We start from the raw sequence: 21,759 nt of genomic DNA on the forward strand, positions 1-21,759 counted from the left end.
GGCCACCACCTAGATGGTTGACAAATAATGAATTCTTAAAAAGCCAGGAATGGGCAGAGCAGTGACAAAAGGTTAGGGATAATTTTGAGGAACAATGAGGATTCTAACAAAGGAATTAAATTAGAAGTGTGTTTGGTAATAATTCGCTCAAATCAATTTGTTTTGATGATGAAAGTATTATAATAAGTTAGTATAATTTAGAAGTTGACTTTTTATTAAATTAAAACTCGACTCCTTCAGTAATAGCTAGCGTTTTGATTGAAGCCAAAAGAATTATAATCTTTGTGCTGGGATTTGCCATGAGTAATTTTGTAACAGGTTACAAATACAGGATTATTGTATAAATTTTCATTTTTATTTCCTGAATATTTTGTGTGACAACCAACATGAATCAAGATGGAATTTTCAGTTGGATATGCTCATGTTGAATCTGGCTTTCAATTTGGAAAGAACAGCTCATCATTTAACAAAATTTTAATTTCGTTTCGTTATAAAACTGAACTAGCTGCACAGACTCCCACTATGGCACAAGCAAAATCTAAAGAAGAATGAACACCAAAGATAGCAATCCACTGTCCCCCATATTCTATGGAGTTAACTCTGAAGTTGTTATCATTCCGTAAGACTAAAACACCACCGGATTTCCCAACAGCATCTATAGAAGTCCATCTAATATATATTCTGTTTATTCCAACGAAAGTACTTGACAAATTTATCTGTGCTGGCTGCCCGCTTAATCTCAAGCAGTAAACAAACATCTATCTCATGGTGAATAAGCACCTTTTAAATAGCTTGACGTTTAGCTATTTTCATGTTAAACAGTTTCAAATTCCTTGTTCACAGTTTCCCAGATCGATTCAGCAAAAACATTCAGTTCCTGTATGTCACCCAGACCCAATCTTACCCCATCATTCAACATATTCTGAACCTCTTCATCTCTCTCCATAGTATATGCACCCTGCGGCTGTTTCTGCTTAGTAAATCTGGAATTCCCCTGTTTAATACCTGATTCCATTGATTCTGAAGAGCTATCTTCCAGGTGCTCCACTGTTTCTTGAATGCTGCCGCTTTGGGATTGAAGTTTAACTTTTCTTCTATTCCTTCCAAGTACCATGTGGTGAGTAGGATTTGTCTGATCAATTGATGCCCCTGTTATGTCAAAATTTTGTGCTTCACAATTCTTTTCCAATGCATTACACGCTGTTACCAATGGAAGGGCTGTCTGCTGACGTGAGAAGACCATATTTGATTTCTGGGAACAACAACTCCACTGGTAGATCCAAAATCCATGCTGCACAATTTTTTTCCCATACATCACACTCTGAACTGATGCTATTGACGTCAATGGAGAAATTGTCTGATAGCATGTGAAGGTCATCTTTGATTTCTGGGAACATAAATTCAACTTGTAGATGCAGTAGATGAGGTTTTGAGGTCTGGTGGTCGTTACACATCATCTCAAATTCTGGATAATACAGCGGGTCTATCTCCTGTATTTTGAACATATAATCTCTATCCTCCAAACATAAACAGATATCTTCATTAATGTGCTTTGTGTGCTGAGTTCCAATAAGGAATTTCAAAGTGTTTAAAGTACTAACGTGCAGACTAAGTTTATCAAAACCAATTGGCCATAATAGGCAGATCGGTGACAGTGACCCAGGCAAGTTCTGGAAACTTTACTAGTCTGTCTACAGGACCTTCATAGGCAAGTCTGTCATGGAAAATGGAAGTAAACATTTGTCATTGTTATTATAAGAAAACTTGTCTTTGGGTTTCGGGCTCAGTTTACCCTTTTGTCGGTTCATTTTGATCAATCAAATCAATTTAGCTAGCTCGTAATGTAAGATTAGGTAACAGTGGCCAGGGGAAGAGTTCCTCCGAGCTACCATTTCTTTAATATAAAAATTATGATATTGTGTGCTGGTATCTGGTTTGTATATCATAATAAAAAGTTTTAAATTTATTGTAAAATAATTATTCAATTTAAAAATTTAAACTCTAACGTCAATTTAAACAACCATTCAACCTAAAAATACCCCGTAAACTACATGTAAAAGCAGAAACAAATAAATAAATAAATTATCTCTCGAATTAAATCAATTAATATCAAGATACTTCAAATTGTCAAAACATTATGATATTATAGAAGTTAAATTATGTATTATTTGCACCCTTATTAATTTTAAGAAAATATTTTTTTAATAAATTTAAGTGATAAAATAGTATTTTTTTTCAAAAATAAATAATAAATAATAATTTAAATTCAATATATACCGAGAAAATAGATACAGTATTTTTTTATTACTTTTTTATTTTAGTTTTATAATAAACAATTTTAATCAATAAAAATTTTTAAGCACCGGTTATCAAGTTGAAAAGCTATTAAAATTTATAAAATTTGTGTTAGGTATTTTTAATGAGTGTAAAAGTTATTACTGTTTCTGTTTAAAAATAATAAAGATAATATAAATAAATAGTTATAATAAATATTAAAATATTTTAAAAAATATGATATATAATTAAATTATTAAATAATTTATTGTACATGAATAGTAGATAATTAAATTTTGTTTTGCCACCTGCTTGCAAAAAGAATCTGATTAGCAGGGACTAGTTTCTTAGGTAATGTTGCTATGGTTTCGTTGTCTTTTTCAGTCAACAAGAGTGCATATAAATAGTTACGTAATTTCCCTTTGAATAGTTACATAACAGAAGGTATATTCAATTGCTTATAGCTGGAAGTGTAGTTTGCCGTTCTTGAAGTGAAGTTTCTTTTGGAAAAAAAACAATATATAAAAAAAAACTTTGTCAATAATTTAAGAAAATAGAAAGCAGTGGCCACTTCTTTTAGGACAAGTTTGTTTTAATTGTGGAAATTAAAGGGAGTGGTTTTTATTATATCATCAAGATTTTTAGTTGTATTATTGCTGATTTGGCAATATTGAAAGAAGCTTATTATCATTACCAATTAAAAAATAAAATCAAGAGCTTATTATAATTCATTTTCGTTTATTGGAAAACAAAAAAAGGAGAAAATATGTTGATTTCTTCCATTGTTGCTAAAGAAAACAAAAAAATGTGAAATATTTCACCTGGCGAATTTACGCTCGAAATGGGAAAACTCTGTTTCTTGTTTCTGCATTTAATATACACAAGCAGTAGGCGAAAAAATAGACGAAATGTAAGACTTTGGACTGAATATCTAAGACAGACAATAACACCTCTTGAGAGGAGTGGGACTCTATTACCACCTGATCTCCTGGCTTCTTGACAGGAAAGTAGAAAGTAAAATTCAACCATTAACATTTCTGTGAACCAGTTCATCTTCCAATTCTATCGTGGAGAATAGCTTTGGCAATGGTGGCCAACGAGTTGTAAGCTCTGTAGAAACTTGTCGCATTGTTGGCCGATGATGGGGATCGGTCTGCAAGCAAGCAAACGCTAGTTTTGCAACAAGTGCCACACCGTCCGCAAGTTCGTTTTCAGGAGGTGGGAGGCGCTGGTCTAAAACATCATTCAAGAGTGTATTGCAACCGGTTGGTGATGATGAGGAGGTGGAAGCAGAAAACATCAGAGATGAGATGAAATCGCCAGGATGCTTTCCCATCATTACTTCCAATGTTAATACTCCAAAGCTAAACACATCACATTTTTCATGCACTTTCATTGTGTAAGCCAACTCTGCAAAAGAGGCTGGTCATGCTATATTTTGCCAAAATAATTTTGTGCACCTATTTTGTTTTCAAGTAATTTTGTAAACTAACCTACTGTAGAAGGTGATATTGAAACTTAACTACATACCTGGAGCTGTGTACCCAAAGGTGCCAGCAAATGATGTCCAATTGGATGAGTCAGGCATTAAGAGCCTGGCTGTGCCGAAGTCAGAGACATGAGCCTCATATTCTGAATCCAAAAGAACATTGTTGCTGGAAATGTCTCTATGAATAATCGGAGGAGAGCAGTCATGGTGCATGTAGGATAAAGCATTGGCTACGCCTTCGATAAGATTCATCCTTTTATCCCAATCCATATTTGCTGCTTGTTCCTCGTCGTTCAATACCTTTCTTAAACTTCCCCTTTCCACAAATTCATATACCAAAAATGAGTGTTTGGCATGCGAGCAGAAACCATACAGGTTCACAATATTTCGATGCCGTATACCCATTAAGACATCAATCTCGCTTCTAAAAGCTTTCAAGATGGTCATCTCAACTTCTGGTGTTTGGTGGAATTTCTTCACGGCAAGGACTTGTTCTGATGGAAGTACAGCTTTGTAAACAGCTCCATACCCTCCTGTACCAATGCAATATTTGGAGTTGAATTCCTCAGTAGCCTCAATGATGTCCTCGTAGAGCAGTTCCCCATCAGGGCACCATCTCGCGGCAACATCTCTCTGTGGTGTTTCCATTAACCTTTTCTTTCTTCTGCTTTGGGAAAAGATAAGAAATCCTACAATCAGGCCCAACAAACTACCCAGCAGAGAAAATATAGTCAAAAAGACAACTTTGGGGCCCTTCTTGTGCACAGTTTTGTTTTTCATGAGAACAGAACAAGCCTCCAAACCAGTAGCATTGCCACACAGGTTGGTGTTGTTGCTAATTGCTTCAAATGGTGCTTCGCGAAAGGCTTTGATGTCAGGAATGGGACCCTCTAACTTGTTATAGGATACATCCACTTTAGTGAGGCTTTGCAGTCTACTAAAACTGGTTGGAATGAGACCAGACAGCATATTATGGGAGAGGTTCAGAAACTCTAGCCGCTGCAGCTGTCCAAGCTCCGGTGCTATACCTCCCACGAGGGAATTCCAACTGAGATCAAGACTTTGAAGAGACTGTAAAGACCCCATCTCAGCAGGAATATTCCCTGTGAATCTATTCTTGCTCATATTCAAGAATATCAGTTTTGAGCAGTTGCCAAGCTGTTTAAGAATTGTTGCACTAAAATTGTTCGCTGCCAGGCCAAGCCTTTCGAGATCAGATAGCGATGCGACATCGAAAGGAATATCACCTGAAAGTTTGTTATCGTTGAGTGCAAGTTCAATTAACTTCAAATTTCCCAATTCTTTTGGAATTCTCCCAACTAGTTGATTTGACGAGAGGTCAAGAACTTGTAGATGAGTTGCCTTTCCAAGAGCAGCTGGTATTATTCCAGAGATTTTGTTTCCAGAAATTTTGAAGACTGTCAGATTGTTAAACTGATCCCATTTCCATGAAAGTTCACCATGCAATAAATTATCACTCAAACCCATGTAGTACAAATAGGGATGTGTGCCAAAAGCTTCAGATATGTTTCCACTAAGCTGGTTTCTCTCAAGTCTGAGTCTCAACAAGCTGCTGCAATTTCTCAAGCTTTTTGGGATAGGTCCCGTGAAATAATTGTCCAACGCACTAAAATATGAAAGTAATCCACCAAGGCACACATCTCGTGGTAGATTACCAGACAATCTATTAGAATATATTTGTAACGAATATAAATGGGTAAGATTGTTCATTTCTGGAGGAATGGGACCAAAAAGACTGTTATTCGCAAGGAGAAGTTGAGATAAGATTATTAAATTTCCTAAAGATGCTGGTATTGTACCATTTAGATTATTATATGACAAATCTAAAGAAGTGAGAGATCCTGTGAGGTTTCCAAAAGACGCAGGTATTTTACCAGTGAGAAAATTTTGTTTTAGTTGAAGGAAATTGAGAGATTTCATATTTCCTATGGAAGTAGGGATTGGACCTTCAAAATTATTATCGGACAACTGAAGGGTTAATAGGTCTTCAAGCATTCCTACTTCTCTAGGTAAGAAACCAGAGAGTTTGTTTTCGTAAAGGTAAAGAAAAGACAAGTTGCTTAAGTTTCCTATGGACGTAGGAAGAACACCACTAAGGTTGTTATTCGACAAATCAAGCAAATCAAGAGATCTCAATTTTCCAACTTCTTGTGGTATGCCACCAGAAAGTTGATTTCCATTGAGATAAAGATCAGTTAAGTGGCTCAAATTGCTTATAGACGCAGGGACTAATCCTCCGAGATCATTTTCATGCCAAATTATTTGAGAAAGTGAACTCAACATTCCTATTTCATTAGGGATGGAGCCACCGATATGGTTTTCAGACAGGGTAAACACTCTAATGCTTTTCATTGTGCTTATTTCTGATGGAATGTTGCCAGAAATGCTATTGAAAGACAAGTCAAGGATGGAGAGGTTAGAAAGGTTACCTATATGTGAAGGAACGGACCCATAGAGGGAGTTGTTGCGAAGGATAAGCACAATCAAGTTAGGAAAGGAAGAGAATCTGAGAGTATTAAGCCTGCCTCTCAAACTAGAATTAGGCAGGCTTATGTTGGTAACACTACCAGACTTGTCGCAACTGATTCCGACCCAGTTGCAAGGGCTGTCTCCAGCCCATGAAGACAGGAGAGACTGGCTTCGGTTGTCAAGACTGACTTTCCATTTTAGAAGAGCTTCTGCTTCCTTCCTTCCATTTGCTATTTCAGCTCCGGCAGCCGAGTAAGCAAAAGAAGTAAAGAAGGAAGCATAAGCAAGTAAGGAAAAAAACAAGGAAGGTATGGATAAGAGCAAGATTTGGGAAGCCATGGCCTTGGTGGTTTACTTTCTTAAGGAGGATGTATAAAATGATTAGCCCTGCATACGTATATAATGGGAGCCATAAGGTTGGAATACCCTTTGTGCAGGAATTCATTTGTCTTGGTCATGATCGAAAATTTCTTAAGAAGATAGACAGTGGCGTCTTAATTGGATGTCTTCCATTCTTTTTTTTTATTATTATTATTATTATTATTAATGTTGGTGTTCGGGTCGGCTTGCGTGTAATTTGATTAATTTTATAAATTCTAAAGTTAATAATTATTTAAATCTCTAGTAATTTTTAAAAAATTTAAACTCGTAATTATTAAAAAATAAATTTTAAATCTGATAAGTTAAATTAACCTAAATTATCCAATTAAATGTTTTCCATTCTTGATTGGATGTCTTCGGGTGTCAGCTATGGACCTACGGTGATGTCTTCCATTGACGTGGTTAATGTTTTTGTTTTATCCTTCTTCCTTTCTTCGGTCTCTTATCAATCAAATGAATCCACTTTGAAAAGTTTCTTTGGAAGATTTCTTTATTTTGTTATTTATTTTGTTAATTTTTTGTATAGAAACAATTAGCGCAAACAATATTGGAATGACAATATTTACATGGTTAGCCTTCAGACGATAGCCATGGATGAAAACTTGTAGAAAGAAAATTAGGAGCATTTACAATTAGATATTCAAGTTAATCACAAGTCATCCCACTCGAACACTTTGGGATAGGGCCAATAATTTAAACCAATAAAGGTACAATTACGAGAGAAAAAAATGCAAAAGTGCAAAACCATGGCTAATAATTTATTCGGTATTATTAAAGTTTTCTATTTTTTTTTGTAGTAATAACCTTTTAATAAATACATGTTGGGAAAACTAGGACAACTAACCGGATCAATTCAGCGGAATACAATTCACAATTCGCAAGTCCCAATCCTTTTTCCCTCTTTGTGCAGTAAAAACAGAATCAAACAATGAACAAATATAATGCAACAATCACACAAATCAACACCAAGATTTTTTACGTGGAAAACCCGATGCGGGAAAAACCACGGGACCGAAGTCCACCTAAAAACTTCCACTATCACAAATAATGGGTTCACAATTGTTCTTCCTCAGATTCAACTAAGGGCTACAACATATATATCATCAAGAACAACTTATTCTCGGATTCCAACAAGATTAAAGAGAGTAATGTTAGAGAAAAGCTCACAACACTGACAACCTCGTTTTCTGTCAAAACGACCAGCTTCCACACCAACAATCTTCAATCCAACCGTTCAGAATGAAGAGTAACGTGTCTAGAAGCTGCTGTCCAAATCTCAGCCCGATTCAACGGTGAACGAACTGGAAATCGAAGAAAGAAGACAGACTGCTCTGCTGCCTCCTCTTCTTTCTTTCTCTCGGTTTTTCTCTGCTCTCTTGTTCAAATTTTGCTACTGCCTCTACAGTGACAGTTTCATTTTAAATCAAAGAGGCTGCCAGCTGCCTCCTTAATTAATGTGGTGGTCCCCCCATCACATGGTGCGGGACCACACAACAATACAAAACTTTCATAAATAAAATCTAAACATTTTATGTGTCTCCAGATAGTTATGTTGTTTTTATTTTTGAAGGTTTTGACTAATAACAAATATAATTAATTTTCATTTAAAGATTTATTTATTTTATTTATTATTATTAGGCTTTTCTAGTTTTCATGTCTCAAAAAAATAGTTTTTCTATTTTATTTTTCTATTCAATATTATTAGACTTTTTAGTTTTTTTTAATTTTTGTTTTTTATTCGGTATTATTAAAGTTTTCTAATTTTTCTTTTATATATATAAAGGTTTGTAATAATATTTTATTAAAATATACGTTGATAAATAAAAATTAAACATTTTATATATCTCCCACTAGATCAAATGTTGGGATAGAACTCAGACAAGTGCATCCAATAAACATTTGGCCTCAGGTCCAAGCACAGTGACATTATATAATGCATCCATTATAGAGGCTGAATACATTTTCTTTGATATTTTGCCATTGTTGACGAGAGTTGACGTTTTGGTCTCCTTGGCTTGGAATTCAAGCACAGTGACATTAATTTTCTTTGATTTTTCAGATTTGGAATTTGCTTTCTTCCATTATTGTGCTTTATATTTCTAAATGGCATACACAAAAGTAAGGTTGTGATGAAGGTTGTAAAAAATATTTTTTTAACACGATATAAAATATATAATATAAATTCAAATTATAAATTCAAATCGTAAAATTAAAAGTAAAATATTTTAACTGATTATATATTAATAATTTCAGTTAAGTATTAATTAACAATATAACACAATTAAAATGAAAATAAAATAAATAATAAAAAAGTCTAAACACTTTATTTTTTTTCACATTGATTGCTTTATTTTTTGGACAAATCGACTCACTCACTTCGTCATTTACAAAAAAAAACGAGTCATTTCAAATTTTGATAAGTTATTTAACATTAATTACTTCAAGAGTCAAGCATGCTAATTTACAACTTTTATTTTATATATTTGACAACTAAAACAAAGAAATATATCTATTGATATATTAGTAGTTTACATAAAGAACAGTTAAAAATAAAGAGGTATTTAATTTCATTTTATAAAAATAAAATCCGCAAATAACTTATATCATTAAAAAAAATTATAATAATTATAGTCAAAATTAAACTCTTGATTATCAGATTGTATAAGTTTTGTAAGATATAAATTTGGACAATAAAAATGCTAAGATGCAAATTACTAAATTGTATAATTTTATGTTTCTTTTAAACTTGTAAAATCGATCAAGTTTACCGATTTTAAAAAGATTAAATGAGTTTAACTAATTTTATTGATTTTCAAATTTTAATCTGATTTTACAAATTAAATATAGGTTGATGAGTTTGATCTATTTTAAATGAGTTTTATCAATTTTACTAATGTTTAAATTTTAATTTAATTTTACATATTAGATATATATTAATTGTATAATTTTACAAGAGTCGCATCATGATTTTAACAACCATTAATTTTGTTAGCAAAAGAAAAGGCCAAGAAATAGCTCTTAAAGAAAAAAAGCAAATCAAGGACGTCATAAATGATAATAGGCAGATGAAGTCAAGATAAGGTTCTGTTGGCAAAAGAAAAGGCAAAGCAAAGCAGAACAATCCAACAAACTTACAGCTCAGAGAGTGATTTGTGACTATTAGTCTGGCTGCCATTCTACAGTCATGGGCGAAACAATCAGGCAGAAAATAGACTACTCTGGCAATTTTCTTAGAATCTCTGACAATTATGTTTCCGGAACAGTTTGTAGGATGTGAACCTAACCCCACAAATTGAGGTGACTATCAAATAACATTCATATGCTCAAAATAAATAAATAAATAAAAGAAATAGGAGAGATGTCAATATATTGGCCAATGACATGCTGCTGAACATCATATGATAATTATTCTGCAAAATTAATATGTTTCATATATATTCAGCTTTGCGTAAGGGTCAGTGAGTAACGATGCAATACTTTTCATCGATTTTCCTTTGTGTGTATATTCATTTCCATCTTGTATAGGAGATCTGTAACTGATAAATTGGTGTGTAGGTACTTTCAACACTCAACTTGTCAGTGACTTGTTGAAGATTTTACTTGAGGTTTTTCTGTTAGTATATCTGCTAAACAGTCTTCAAATATTACTGAAGGGAGTGAATCATCACATCTTTCAATTCTGCCATGGAAAATGGCTTTGACAATGGAAGCCATTGAATTATGAAGCCATTATGTTAAATAATATTCGTTACAATATATCTTAATAGATTTACTGGACATCTACCTCCAGAGTCGTGTCACGAGAAGTGATGAAGATAAATTCAACATAGCTAAAAAAGCTGTATTTTTAATTAGAAATAAAATATACCAAATGGTAAATTTAAGGTTTGTCCTAATTTCAAATTTGACACCTCTGCTTATTAGAACCACAAACTTTTGGTCCCTACCATATCTCATACGAATCTAATCCTTTTTTTTCTTCAGAAAATGATGGCATAGAAATTGATGCAGCAAGTGACAATTATCAAATATCTTACCATTGCTATATATTTTGCTAGGGTACCACTTGAGCTGTAAGCTCAGGCGTAGCATGGACTTGTAATTAGGGTTACCTGGATTATGACATCAAGTGAAAATAGTGGGGCTACTGTGGTGGCCATGGATCTGATTCACCTAATAAAATTCTATCTGCATGTGTATCATAAATGGCACAAGTGGAGGAGTGCTGATTCTACAGGCTGAGCAACCATATTCACAACATCTTGCTCTCGCAAAGGGCATTAATTTATATGATTAGGTGCAGCGCGACGAGGAACATAAGAACAAATAATTATGACATTTATAGGATGCAAAACTTGTCTGATTGACGAGGAGCTGATAATTTATCAACACTCCTGACCCTGCCATTTTCACCGTTTTCTACTTGTACATTAAAGGCCCGGATCTTGAGACTGCAAACCGTGGTAGTGGACTACGACCTGTGCTCCCAGAAGTTGAGCCTTCGACAAGTTTAACTTTTCTGCTTGAACTATAATCCAAAGGCCCAGAGCGGGGAACATTTCGATGTTTATTATCCGTGCTGCGAAGGCTTCCACTATCCATATCGTAAAAATGGTTCACTGCAGGAGATGTGTGAGACAGTGATACAGCAGGTGAATGGCGGGGTGAGACACTTAGTAGTGCCAGAGGCATGGATGGAGAATTTGAGTAGTACTGGCTATAAATTGAACGGAGAATTGCGTACGGAACATAGGCTTCGAGGGAGCTTCTTGGAAGATACGGTGAGATCTCACAAAGTTGGTCCAAGAAAATCAGCTTTGCTACAAGATTAGATCTGCACAGAAAGGGGAGATGAGATTGAGATGCATGAAATGATGAGAAAGGAAACAAAGGTCATAAAGATAATCAAATAGACTATTCAGATCAACATTCCTTTCTCAGTATTTGAGCTGAAAGAATTATTGATGGAGCCACCCTAGAGATTTAACACGAGTTTTTAAGGAATGATGCTTGTGGTTTAAAATAATTACCATGAGATTTTATGCAAACAAAAATCGATGAAAATATGCAACTTGTGTGCATGTCGAGTATTTATGTGAGGGGCATGACAGGCATTGCACGTTTACCTATTGGCTTCACTCCAAGAATCTAGCACAATACCAGTTGCAAATTTGACAAAAAGCTGCATTGCAGACTTTATACTTGCTTCAGCAGACAAACGGCTATGTATTTCAGGATCCAAAGCCTCATCAAGATGGCCATTAGAGAGAGACTGTTGTCTCTGCTGATGTTCGCGTTCCAATCTCACTAACTCACTACCGGCAATCACAGCATTCATGCACCTGCAAAGAATATTCAATAGTAAGGAAAAAAAAATTAATAATGGATGATAGAAACCATTTCATTTACTAGTAGTACAAAAATGGCAAATGCATGACCCTACTAAATTAACTGTGAATAAAGTTGCCTGGCGGGTGAGACAGAGAGAAGGCAAGAAGAGTTAAATACTTCCTCGTAAGACCTCATAACAGAATATACCATGATTAGTAGCAAATGCAGTACACCTCTGTTCAGTTCAGAATTTAAATATGATAGTTAAATGGGAGATGGCCAGTCACCCAATCAAAAAACAATTGGATAGAAATGCCAGTTATGGGCCACTGACTTTAGATCAATAGCTCGTATGCAATACATGTTCGAAGAAGCATTGAACTTCTTGTGTTCAGGAGTATATCCAGACCCGTCAATTCAACAATATGGCGGGACAAGAAAAACCAACCTTGCCAGACAATGGATATTGTTTTTGAAGCCCCCTGTATCAACATTGAAGCCAGTAGTATTCCATATCTTTGATGTCATGAAGGTGGCAAATAAATAAGGCAACAATGTCCAAGAACCATCATTTGCACCCCCAACATCCTCTAGAATTGATCTGATCCATTCTGAATCATGATCTCCAACTATATTAAGACTGTTTGCCACCCCTCTTATTCTTCTGATTTCCTTCTTTTCCGATATTTCTTCGGGTATATGCTTAACCACCCCAGACAGTAGTGAATATATCAAGGGTGCACCCTCATCAAGCACGACCCCAGCTGCTTCAGCAAGAAGCTGATCAAAAGCAAGTGCTTGTCCTCCCTCAATGCAAAATCCAATTACTGTGTCCAAGTCCACATTCTGCCTGGAACATGCCTCTCTTTCTATTCTGTCACCAGAATGCATGCTGCCAGCAACTGCCTCTAACACTTCATGGTTTGACCGTAATGATGTGTCAATGCAATTCAAGAGTGCTGCTGTGTGCTCTCTCATCATTCTGTCTAGCCTGTCAACGCCATAGCCACCAAATACACGAACAAAGGCCTGCAATTCTCTGAGATCGGTGACCAACTCTGCAAAATATCCACCAACAGGCCTCGTGCTTTTAAAGCATTTGTGGATTGGTGTAAAAAGGATTCCAGCACCTGATACATCCTTGACAATGTTTTCTATGTACCAGTTGCAGACAACTTCAGTGGCCGACCCAGTAAGCTGCTCTGCTGGTTTTTCAAACAAGTGAAGAGAAGACACAGGTCCTGAGAAGGCCTCAATTAGTAGAACTTCTTGAATACCATGAGTAAGATCCATGCTGATATGTTGCTCTGCTAGATAGACAATGTTCAAGTGCCTGTGAATCAAGGACTCTAGGACAGAAGGCCGTTGAAGATCATTGTCAGCTTTTAATACTGCAAGCAATCTCCTCCTGAAGTTGCCAAGTATGCCCTCTCTCATGTACTGCACAGAAGACTACAATGTCATCATACCAGAATCCCAACATTTTGATATTGTTTGAGTTGACACACTGACCATGCTATTGCACAGCATATGGATTAAAAAGAAGTAAATCACACCCCTTCTTGTTCAGCGAAAAAAGCACTACATTTCTTGATAGTTTTATATGGCTTGATGCATCCCTTCCTAATTAAGTAAGATTTTTTTACACATAAAAATTAAATAAAAATGAAGAAAATAACAAAATAATTAAAATTACTGAAAAGACATATTTTTAGGATTTTTCTAATTTTGAAACATGTACAAAAATAGAGGTAAGAAATTGAGTTACAACAAGATCATTATTATTTATCAGGTTTATCTATATTGATTAAGGATATCCTATTAGACTTTGAATTCTTTATAGTATAAATATTCTTTCGTAGAAACTTTTTGAGGTTAGATTATTTTAATAAAGAAATTGACATTCTTGCTATCTTTAAGAAGAGACTATAGGGGATGTTTAAGAGGTGATAGTAGTTGTTTTTCAAAGTACTTTTCACTTGGAATGCATTAAAATAATATTTTTTTTTATTTTTAAAAAATTATTTTTGACATCAATATATTCAAACGATCAAAAAACATGAAAAATAAATAAATTTTAAACAAAAATAAATTTTAAATTTTGCCCAACCTCCGTTTGGAACGCAATACCAAACGGGAGCTACAATAGCAAACTCATAGTACTTTAGTCAACTATAAGACACCTATATCAGAGTCTGCTATCATATACCCATCCAAAGAAGTTAAACACAAACTCAGCAGCCTCACCTCCCTCAGAACAAAGACATGGTTTAGAACACATATAGGCTCCATATCATTCAGAACTGAAAACAAGTTGGTCAACCTTTGCATCGCAGCTTCCAACCTGCCATCAACACAAACTCAAGAATCAAGACATGTTGTATCATTGCAGATTATCCATGAAAAGCAGCACAAGTTAAATTCCATACATTTTTATAGCACTATTATTTTCAGGGTAGCTCTCATGGCCAGGCAAAGGAAAGCCAACTGCTCCCTTGGTAGATTTTGATGTAGGAATTGAAACTCTGGATGTGTCATTCAAATAAAAAGCAGCCTGCTCTGGAAGAAGCTGAAATTTCCAAAACATTAGCTTTCTAATATTGCTACTCAAGCATTTCCTTATCTGCTACAGTATATCACAGTTCAAAGTAAAAACCTGAGCCTCTAAGGCACCAAATCCACCTTCAGAATCAAGAATATTGATTAATCCCTCCAATCCTCCAATGATAGATTCAATAAGAGACTCAACATATAGGACTGCATCTCGCCCAATTTTCGTTACCTATTTACAGAAAAGTACAAAGTAAATTTCATGACATTTCCATTACATGATATGCACGATGGAAGGCACAGTTGGGGGTGGGGGGTTAAGCAGTTGTTGGAGTCATCCTCTTTGCAAACTGTTCAACCATGCCCTTAACGAGTATGGATCAACGCAATGTGCAGCAGATTAAATAAAATAAAATCCAAGTCTTCCCATTTCAATTTCTCTTAGCAAAAAATCATCAATTATAGCCCCTCTCCCCAACTGAAATAGCAAGTTGATGGATCACCTCTTTGTTGGTGGGAGAAACCACTAGTGGTGGCTCTGATACCAATTGTTGGGGATTTCTGCTCCCCCTGCGGAACGGTGGTGTTCATGATCATTGCTCAAAGGAGACTAAGCACACTGACACAATATTTAACGTGGTTCGGCAAATCGCCTACATCCACGGGAGAGATCAATATTATTAGAGATAGAGAAAGAATACAACACACGGAGGAGGATCACATCCACTCAACTCTCATCTCTCATTGCTACATAGGGCAGCAGCTGAGGGCTGCTGGTGGCAGCCCTTCTCTTTCTTTCTCTCTTCTTCTCTCTTTTGTAGCTCTACTACAAGACTCTCTCTCTCATTTTGTGCTGCACTCTTGGTGTCTATTTATAGGCTTCAATGACAACTCCTCTTGCTCCTTTGTCAACAATGGTGGTTGTCAAACTTACCAAACTTTGACATTAGACAATGGTTGTTGGCTGCCACCAACAACCCACCATTGTAGCCTCCTTCTTTGACAATGTCAAGGGGCTGCAAATGCTGCACCAGCAGCTCTCTTTGACTCTCACATGGCAGCCATCTTCTTTGACAATGGCAGCCACATAATTGGCAATATTCCAACACTCTTCTGGAACAATTGGAGAAGCACACTCTGGAAAGCTACTAGCAACACCAAGCCATGCACAGCAATGCTGAGGACGTCCTTCTGGTCCAAACATGGTGTTCCGAAAGACCTACCATGGAAAAAGATGCATGGTTAGTTATAACAAGGAGCCCGTAAGGAAAAGAGTAACCCCAAGCAAAATAATTGTGGAAACGAAAAGCAACAGAGCTGCTGCCTAGAAAGTCCAACAATACCCAATTGAGTATTTTGAGGAGCCCAGCCTTCATGACTTGAAATTATAAACTGAATAAGCCAGGAACTCACTACTGTAAGGTGCTGATTGTAAAAATACAGCTTTTTTAGAGTTCCATGCTTGGATAATTGCGACTCTAATTCATCAACGCATCTGCAATTGAAAGAGATTCCTGTCTGTAGATTTCAACAACATTCAATTTGAACAAAATAATTTGGATTTTCCATGTGAACAAGGTAACCTCCTGAATACAGTACAGCAGATAATGAAATTGAGATGCTGTTTGGAGAAAAGAGGGAACCTATGCCCATAGGCTTCATTTTTTACTCAGATCATGAAACAGTCATCTAACATCAACTATTGGTCTACCACATGGTTCAAAGTCTCAAAGGAAAACCAGACAACATTAATAAGTGGTATAACGTGCCTAACTCCCATACCATGGTAGAGCATTTGCCATTTAGCTCAAAGTTTAAGCTACTCGGTACAAGACGACTTCAAATGTTGTGGTATGAATTTCTAGTGAGACTAATTGTTGTTTGAGTTTTTTGACACATTGCTCAAGGGCACAACAGTAATTGTCCATATTACATTAAATTTTTCCCAAATAATTTCAATAAAATAAATAAGCTTTTCATCTTGACTTTCTGGGCAGTGGTTTGATTCTGAGTGAGATCAATTCACCAACAAATAATTCAGTCAGTTTTTAACTTTTATACAGATATAATGTTGATAATTATAGTTTATATATTGTGTTAGATAATTGTATCACTCAAATCATAGTGTCAATCTCAAACTAGAGGGGTTAGACTATGTGGATCGGCTTCGTGAAGTCAGTCCAGTAATGGGCTAACTTTTCAGCAACCTAGCAGTAGCACTAGTTATAAGGCGAGCAAGAGTCGGGGAATACCTGGACCAATTGTATGCAGCATTTCCTTCTGACAGCAAGCCTTCCTTTCCAGTAGAGACAGTAGCTTTCTCCAAGTGTCTTAAGTTTATAGATGACCTAGCCGATGTGACAATCATCAATATTGACAACCAATCCTTGCGAAACTCCTGCTTAGAAAAGACATACCATGATATTGTTATTGGTGCTCTTATGAAGAAGCCAATTCTGGAAAACAATGGTAGAAAAAATGACAACAACAAAAAAAATTGTTAAAGGAATTAACAGAACCCATGATAAGAAGGAAACATACTTCAAAGCCAAGCATAAATGCAAGAGTAATGATTTGTAAAATGAATATGTAACGAATAGAAACATAAAATAAACAACCATAAAGTTTGCTAAATTACCACTACTGCCATTGTGTCCATTCTTTATAAATTTGTTAAAAGTTTTTCCTTAAACATAGCATTACTCTGAATGCAATACCGCTGACTTCACCATGGTTTCTTTCAAGTCAAAGTTAAGAGGACCAACAGAGATTATCATTTTGTTGGTTTCCTTCAAACAATACCTTCTTTCAACTATCCCAATCATATATGTCTTTTAAATACAAATGAGAAATCCTTGTGTGATGGAGGTGTCTAATTCTTGACATTATAGCGATAAGCACTTGAAAAATCACAAGTGCATAAATTCTTATCATACCCAGTGATACTTCAAAGCAGTGTCAATTCAAATTCAGAAAACTTCACCATAACAAATTGAACTTGATTTACACAGATTTCTTACAGATAAATCACACATGATGGCGGAAATATTTTCACCCTGCAGTTTTGGTAGGCTTTCCAAATGCTGAACAATCTGTTGGAAAAGCCCTTTTAAACTAGCATCAAGATCAAGAGCCACCATTCCAGGAGTTCCCAGCAAAAACCGGATTCTACCAGCACATGAAGACAGGTATGATAATGCATAGCCTCGGATAGCTGCATTAAATATGAGAGTGTTTAAAGACTTGTTTGTCCATACTTGAGACCTGTGGAGTAAGATAACTGCATGCCATAAAACTAGTTGCTCCACACTGAGGTATAAAGGCATTTCAGGTAATATGAATGATCACAATGCCTCATGGTTGAATAAGAACCTGTCTTCATAAAATTGACCCTTGCCTAGCACTACAATATCTGTTCAGCATTTCATGGTTTCTCACATTGGAACTACAAACTGAGTGAGTTCTCTGCTAATTTATATAAAAGCCACCAAAAAACAATCTGTATAATAAATGCAGATGGATTAACAACAATAAGAAAACATAAGACAACAACACCAGGTTCTAAAGTCATGATAGAACCTCTGAAAACCTAACCTTTCAGTTTTAAAAGGTTAAAAGGTCCATCTGCTATTTTAAATAATTATCAAACTTCACACTCATTCAATTTTAAACATTTTTTTCGCATACTAGCTTTGTAAGACATTTTTACCATCTTAGTCACAACAAAGTAGCTTGTAAGATCATTTATATCACTATGGGGTTGGGATGGTTTGCTTCTTTACTCCACTAATGAGAAAGAATCAAAACACTAACCAGCTTTAAGTGCAATATCAACATAAATTGTATGATTTGTGAGGGGAAAAAATTTACATCAAACCCTAACCTGCAATATACTTACGGCACAAGCAAAATCTGAAGAAAAATGAACACCAAAGATAGCAATCCACTGTCCCCCATATTCTATAGAGTCAACTTTGAAGTTGTTATCATTCCATAAAACTAAAACACCACCGGATTTCCCACAGCATCTATAGAAGTCCATCTAATATTCTGTTCATTCCAAAGAAAGTTGACAAATTTATCTGTGCAGACTGTCCGCTTAGTCTCAAGCAGAAAATGGACAAATCTCATGGTGAATAAACATCTTTTTAATAGCTTAACCGTTTAGGGCTGTTTATTTTTATGTTTTTAAAGTATTTTAAAAAAAATTGAATTTTTTTTTATTTTTTTGTTTTAAATTAATATTTTTTTTATGTTTTTAGATCATTTTAATGTACTGATATCAAAAATAATTTTTAAAAAATAAAAAAAATATATTATTTTGATATATTTTTATAATAAAAATTATTTTAAAAAATAACCACAATCAAACTCTAAAACACAATTTTAATTCAAAAATAGATTTTCAAGTTAAACAGATATGAGAAAAAACGATACCCGAAAAATGATATAAATAAATATAGTTATAACAATATTTAAAAATATATGATAAATATAATTAAATAATTTATTATTTATGAATAGTAGATAATTAAATTTTGTTTTGCCACCTGCTTGCGAGAAGAATCTGATTAGCAGGGACAAGTTTCTTAGGTAATGATGCTATGGTTCTAGTTGTCTTTTTCAGTCCAAAATTTCCTTCTGAATAGTAATGACACGACAACTGTAGTTTGTCATTCTTGAAGGGAAGTTTCCTTTGAGAAAAAAAAAATTAAAACCTTGTCTTTGGGCATCACCTATCAATGGTGACATCTGCTATGAAATCTCAAATTTGGAAATTTTGTCAATTATTTAAGAAAATAGAAAGCATTGGCCACTTCTTTTAGGACAAGTTTTGTTTGATTGTGGAAATTTGTTTGATTGTGGAAATTAATGGGAGTCGTTTTTATTAAATCGTCAAGATTTTTAGTTGTATTACTAATATGACAATATTGAAAGAAGCTTATTATCATTACCAATTAAAAATAAATAAAATCAACAGCTTATTATAATTCATTTTCGTTTATTAGAAACAAAAACTAAAAATATGTGAAATATTTCACCTGGCGAATTTACGCTCGAAATGGGAAAACTCTTTTTCTTGTTTCTGCATATAATATACACAAGCAGTAGGCGAAAAAATAGACGAAATGTATGACTTTGGACTGAATATCTAAGACAGACAATAACACCTCTTGAGAGGATTGGGACACTATTACCACCTGAGCTACTGGCTTCTTGACAGGAAAGTATACTGTAAAAATTCAACCATTAACATTTCTGTGAACCAGTTCATCTTCCAATTCTATCGTGGAGAATAGCTTTGGCAATGGAGGCCAACGAGTTGTAAGCTCTGTAGAAACTTTTCGCATTGTTGGCCGATAATGGGGATCGGTCTGCAAGCAAGCAAACGCTAGTTTTGCAACATGTGCCACACCGTCCGCAAGCTCGTTTTCAGGAGGTGGGAGGCGCTGGTCTAAAACATCCTTCAAGAGTGTATTGTGACCGGTTGGTGATGATGAGGAGGTGGAAGCAGAAAACATCAAAGATGAGATCAAATCGCCAGGATGCTTTCCCATCATTACTTCCAATGTTAATACTCCAAAGCTATAAACATCACATTTTTCATCCACTTTCATTGTGTATGCCAACTCTGCAAAAGAGGCTGGTCGTGCTATATTTTGCCAATATAATTTACTGCACCTATTTTGTTTTCAAGAGGTTTTGTAAACTAACCTACTGTAGAAAGTGATATTGAAACTTAACTACATACCTGGAGCTGTGTAACCAAAGGTGCCAGCAAATGATGTCCAGTTGGAGGAGTCAGGCATTAGGAGCCTTGCTGTGCCGAAGTCAGAGACATGAGCCTCATATTCTGAATCCAAAAGAACATTGTTGCTGGAAATGTCTCTATGAATAATCGGAGGAGAGCAGTCATGGTGCATGTAGGATAAAGCATTGGCTACGCCTTTGATAAGATTTATCCTTTTTTCCCAATCCATCTTTGCTGCTAGTTTCTCGTCGTTCAGTACCTTTCTTAAACTTCCCCTTTCCACATATTCATATACCAAAAATGAATGTTTGACATGCGAGCAGAAACCATACAGCTTCACAATGTTTCGATGCCGTATACCCATTAAGACATCAATCTCGCTTCTAAAAGCTTTCAAGCTGCTCATCTGATCAACTTCTGGTGTTTGGTGGAATTTCTTCACGGCAAGGATTTGTTCTGATGGAAGTACAGCTTTGTAAATCTATTCTTGCTGATATTCAAGAATATCAGTTTTGAGCACTTGCTAAGCTGTTTAAGAATCGTTGCGCTAAAATTGTTCGCAGCTAGGCCAAGCCTTTCAAGATGACGTAACGATGTGACATCGAAAGGAATATCACCTGAAAGTCTGTTATCGTTGAGTGCAAGTTCAATCAACTTTAAATTTCCCAATTCTTTTGGAATTCTCCCAACTAGTTGATTTGACGAGAGGTCAAGAACTTGTAATTGAGTTGCCTTTCCAAGAACTGCTGGTATTTCTCCAGAAATCTTGTTTCCAGAAATCTTGAAGGCTGTCAGATTGTTAAACTGCTCCCATTTCAATGAAAGTTCACCATGCAGTTCATTATCACTCAAATCCATGTAGTTCAAATGAGGATGAGTGCCAAAAGCTTCAGATATGTTTCCACTAAGTTGGTTTCTCTCAAGTCTGAGTCTCACCAAACTGCTGCAATTTTTCAAGCTTTTCGGGATAGGTCCCGTAAAATAATTTTCAAACGCAGCAAAATATGAAAGTAATCCACCAAGGCACACATCTCGTGGTAGATTACCAGACAATCTATTAGAAAATAGATGTAACGAATACAAATGTGTAACTGTTATTCCAAAGGTAAAGTTCAGATAAGCTTTTTAAATTTCCTAAAGATGCCGGTATTGTACCAGTTAGTTTATTAGACGATAAAGATAAAATAGTGAGAGATCTAGTCAGGTTTCCAATAAAAGTAATGGGACCAAAAAGATTGTTATTATGAAGGTAAAGTTCAGATAAACTTCTTAAATTTCCTAAAGATGCTGGTATTGTACCAGTTAGTTTATTAGCCAACAAAGATAAAATAGTGAGAGATCTCGTCAGGTTTCCGATAAAAGTAATCGGACCAAAAAAATTGTTTTCCGCAAGGTGAAGTACAGATAAGCTTCTTAAATTTTCTAAAGATGCAACTGGTATTGTACCAGTTAGTTTATTATATGACAAAGATAAAATGGTGAGAGATCTCGT

The 21,759-nt window shown here is 35.3% G+C and overlaps 1 protein-coding gene across 40 annotated transcripts in view; it reads right to left on the bottom strand.

Moving 5' to 3' along the window:
* LOC18110403 (MDIS1-interacting receptor like kinase 2) overlaps positions 1-21,759 on the bottom strand; it is a 132,379-nt gene that overhangs the window by 72,419 nt on the left and 38,201 nt on the right. For 4 of the 40 annotated variants that reach the window (XM_052447537.1, XM_052447536.1, XM_052447507.1 and 1 more), the window contains exon 2: positions 21,239-21,343. The exons of 22 other annotated variants lie outside the window; for them this stretch is intronic. In XM_052447537.1, coding sequence (XP_052303497.1) covers positions 21,239-21,343 — 105 coding nt within the window. Of the gene's footprint in view, positions 1-3,110; positions 3,493-3,557; positions 3,685-3,804; positions 4,139-4,628; positions 5,011-19,716; positions 20,148-20,884; positions 21,344-21,759 lie in introns of those variants that run through there. 14 more of the 40 variants (XM_052447531.1, XM_052447517.1, XM_052447538.1 and 11 more) reach the window with 13 other exon arrangements.

The sequence above is a fragment of the Populus trichocarpa genome, chromosome 15, assembly GCF_000002775.5.
Source record: "Populus trichocarpa isolate Nisqually-1 chromosome 15, P.trichocarpa_v4.1, whole genome shotgun sequence".
NCBI lineage: Eukaryota > Viridiplantae > Streptophyta > Magnoliopsida > Malpighiales > Salicaceae > Populus > Populus trichocarpa.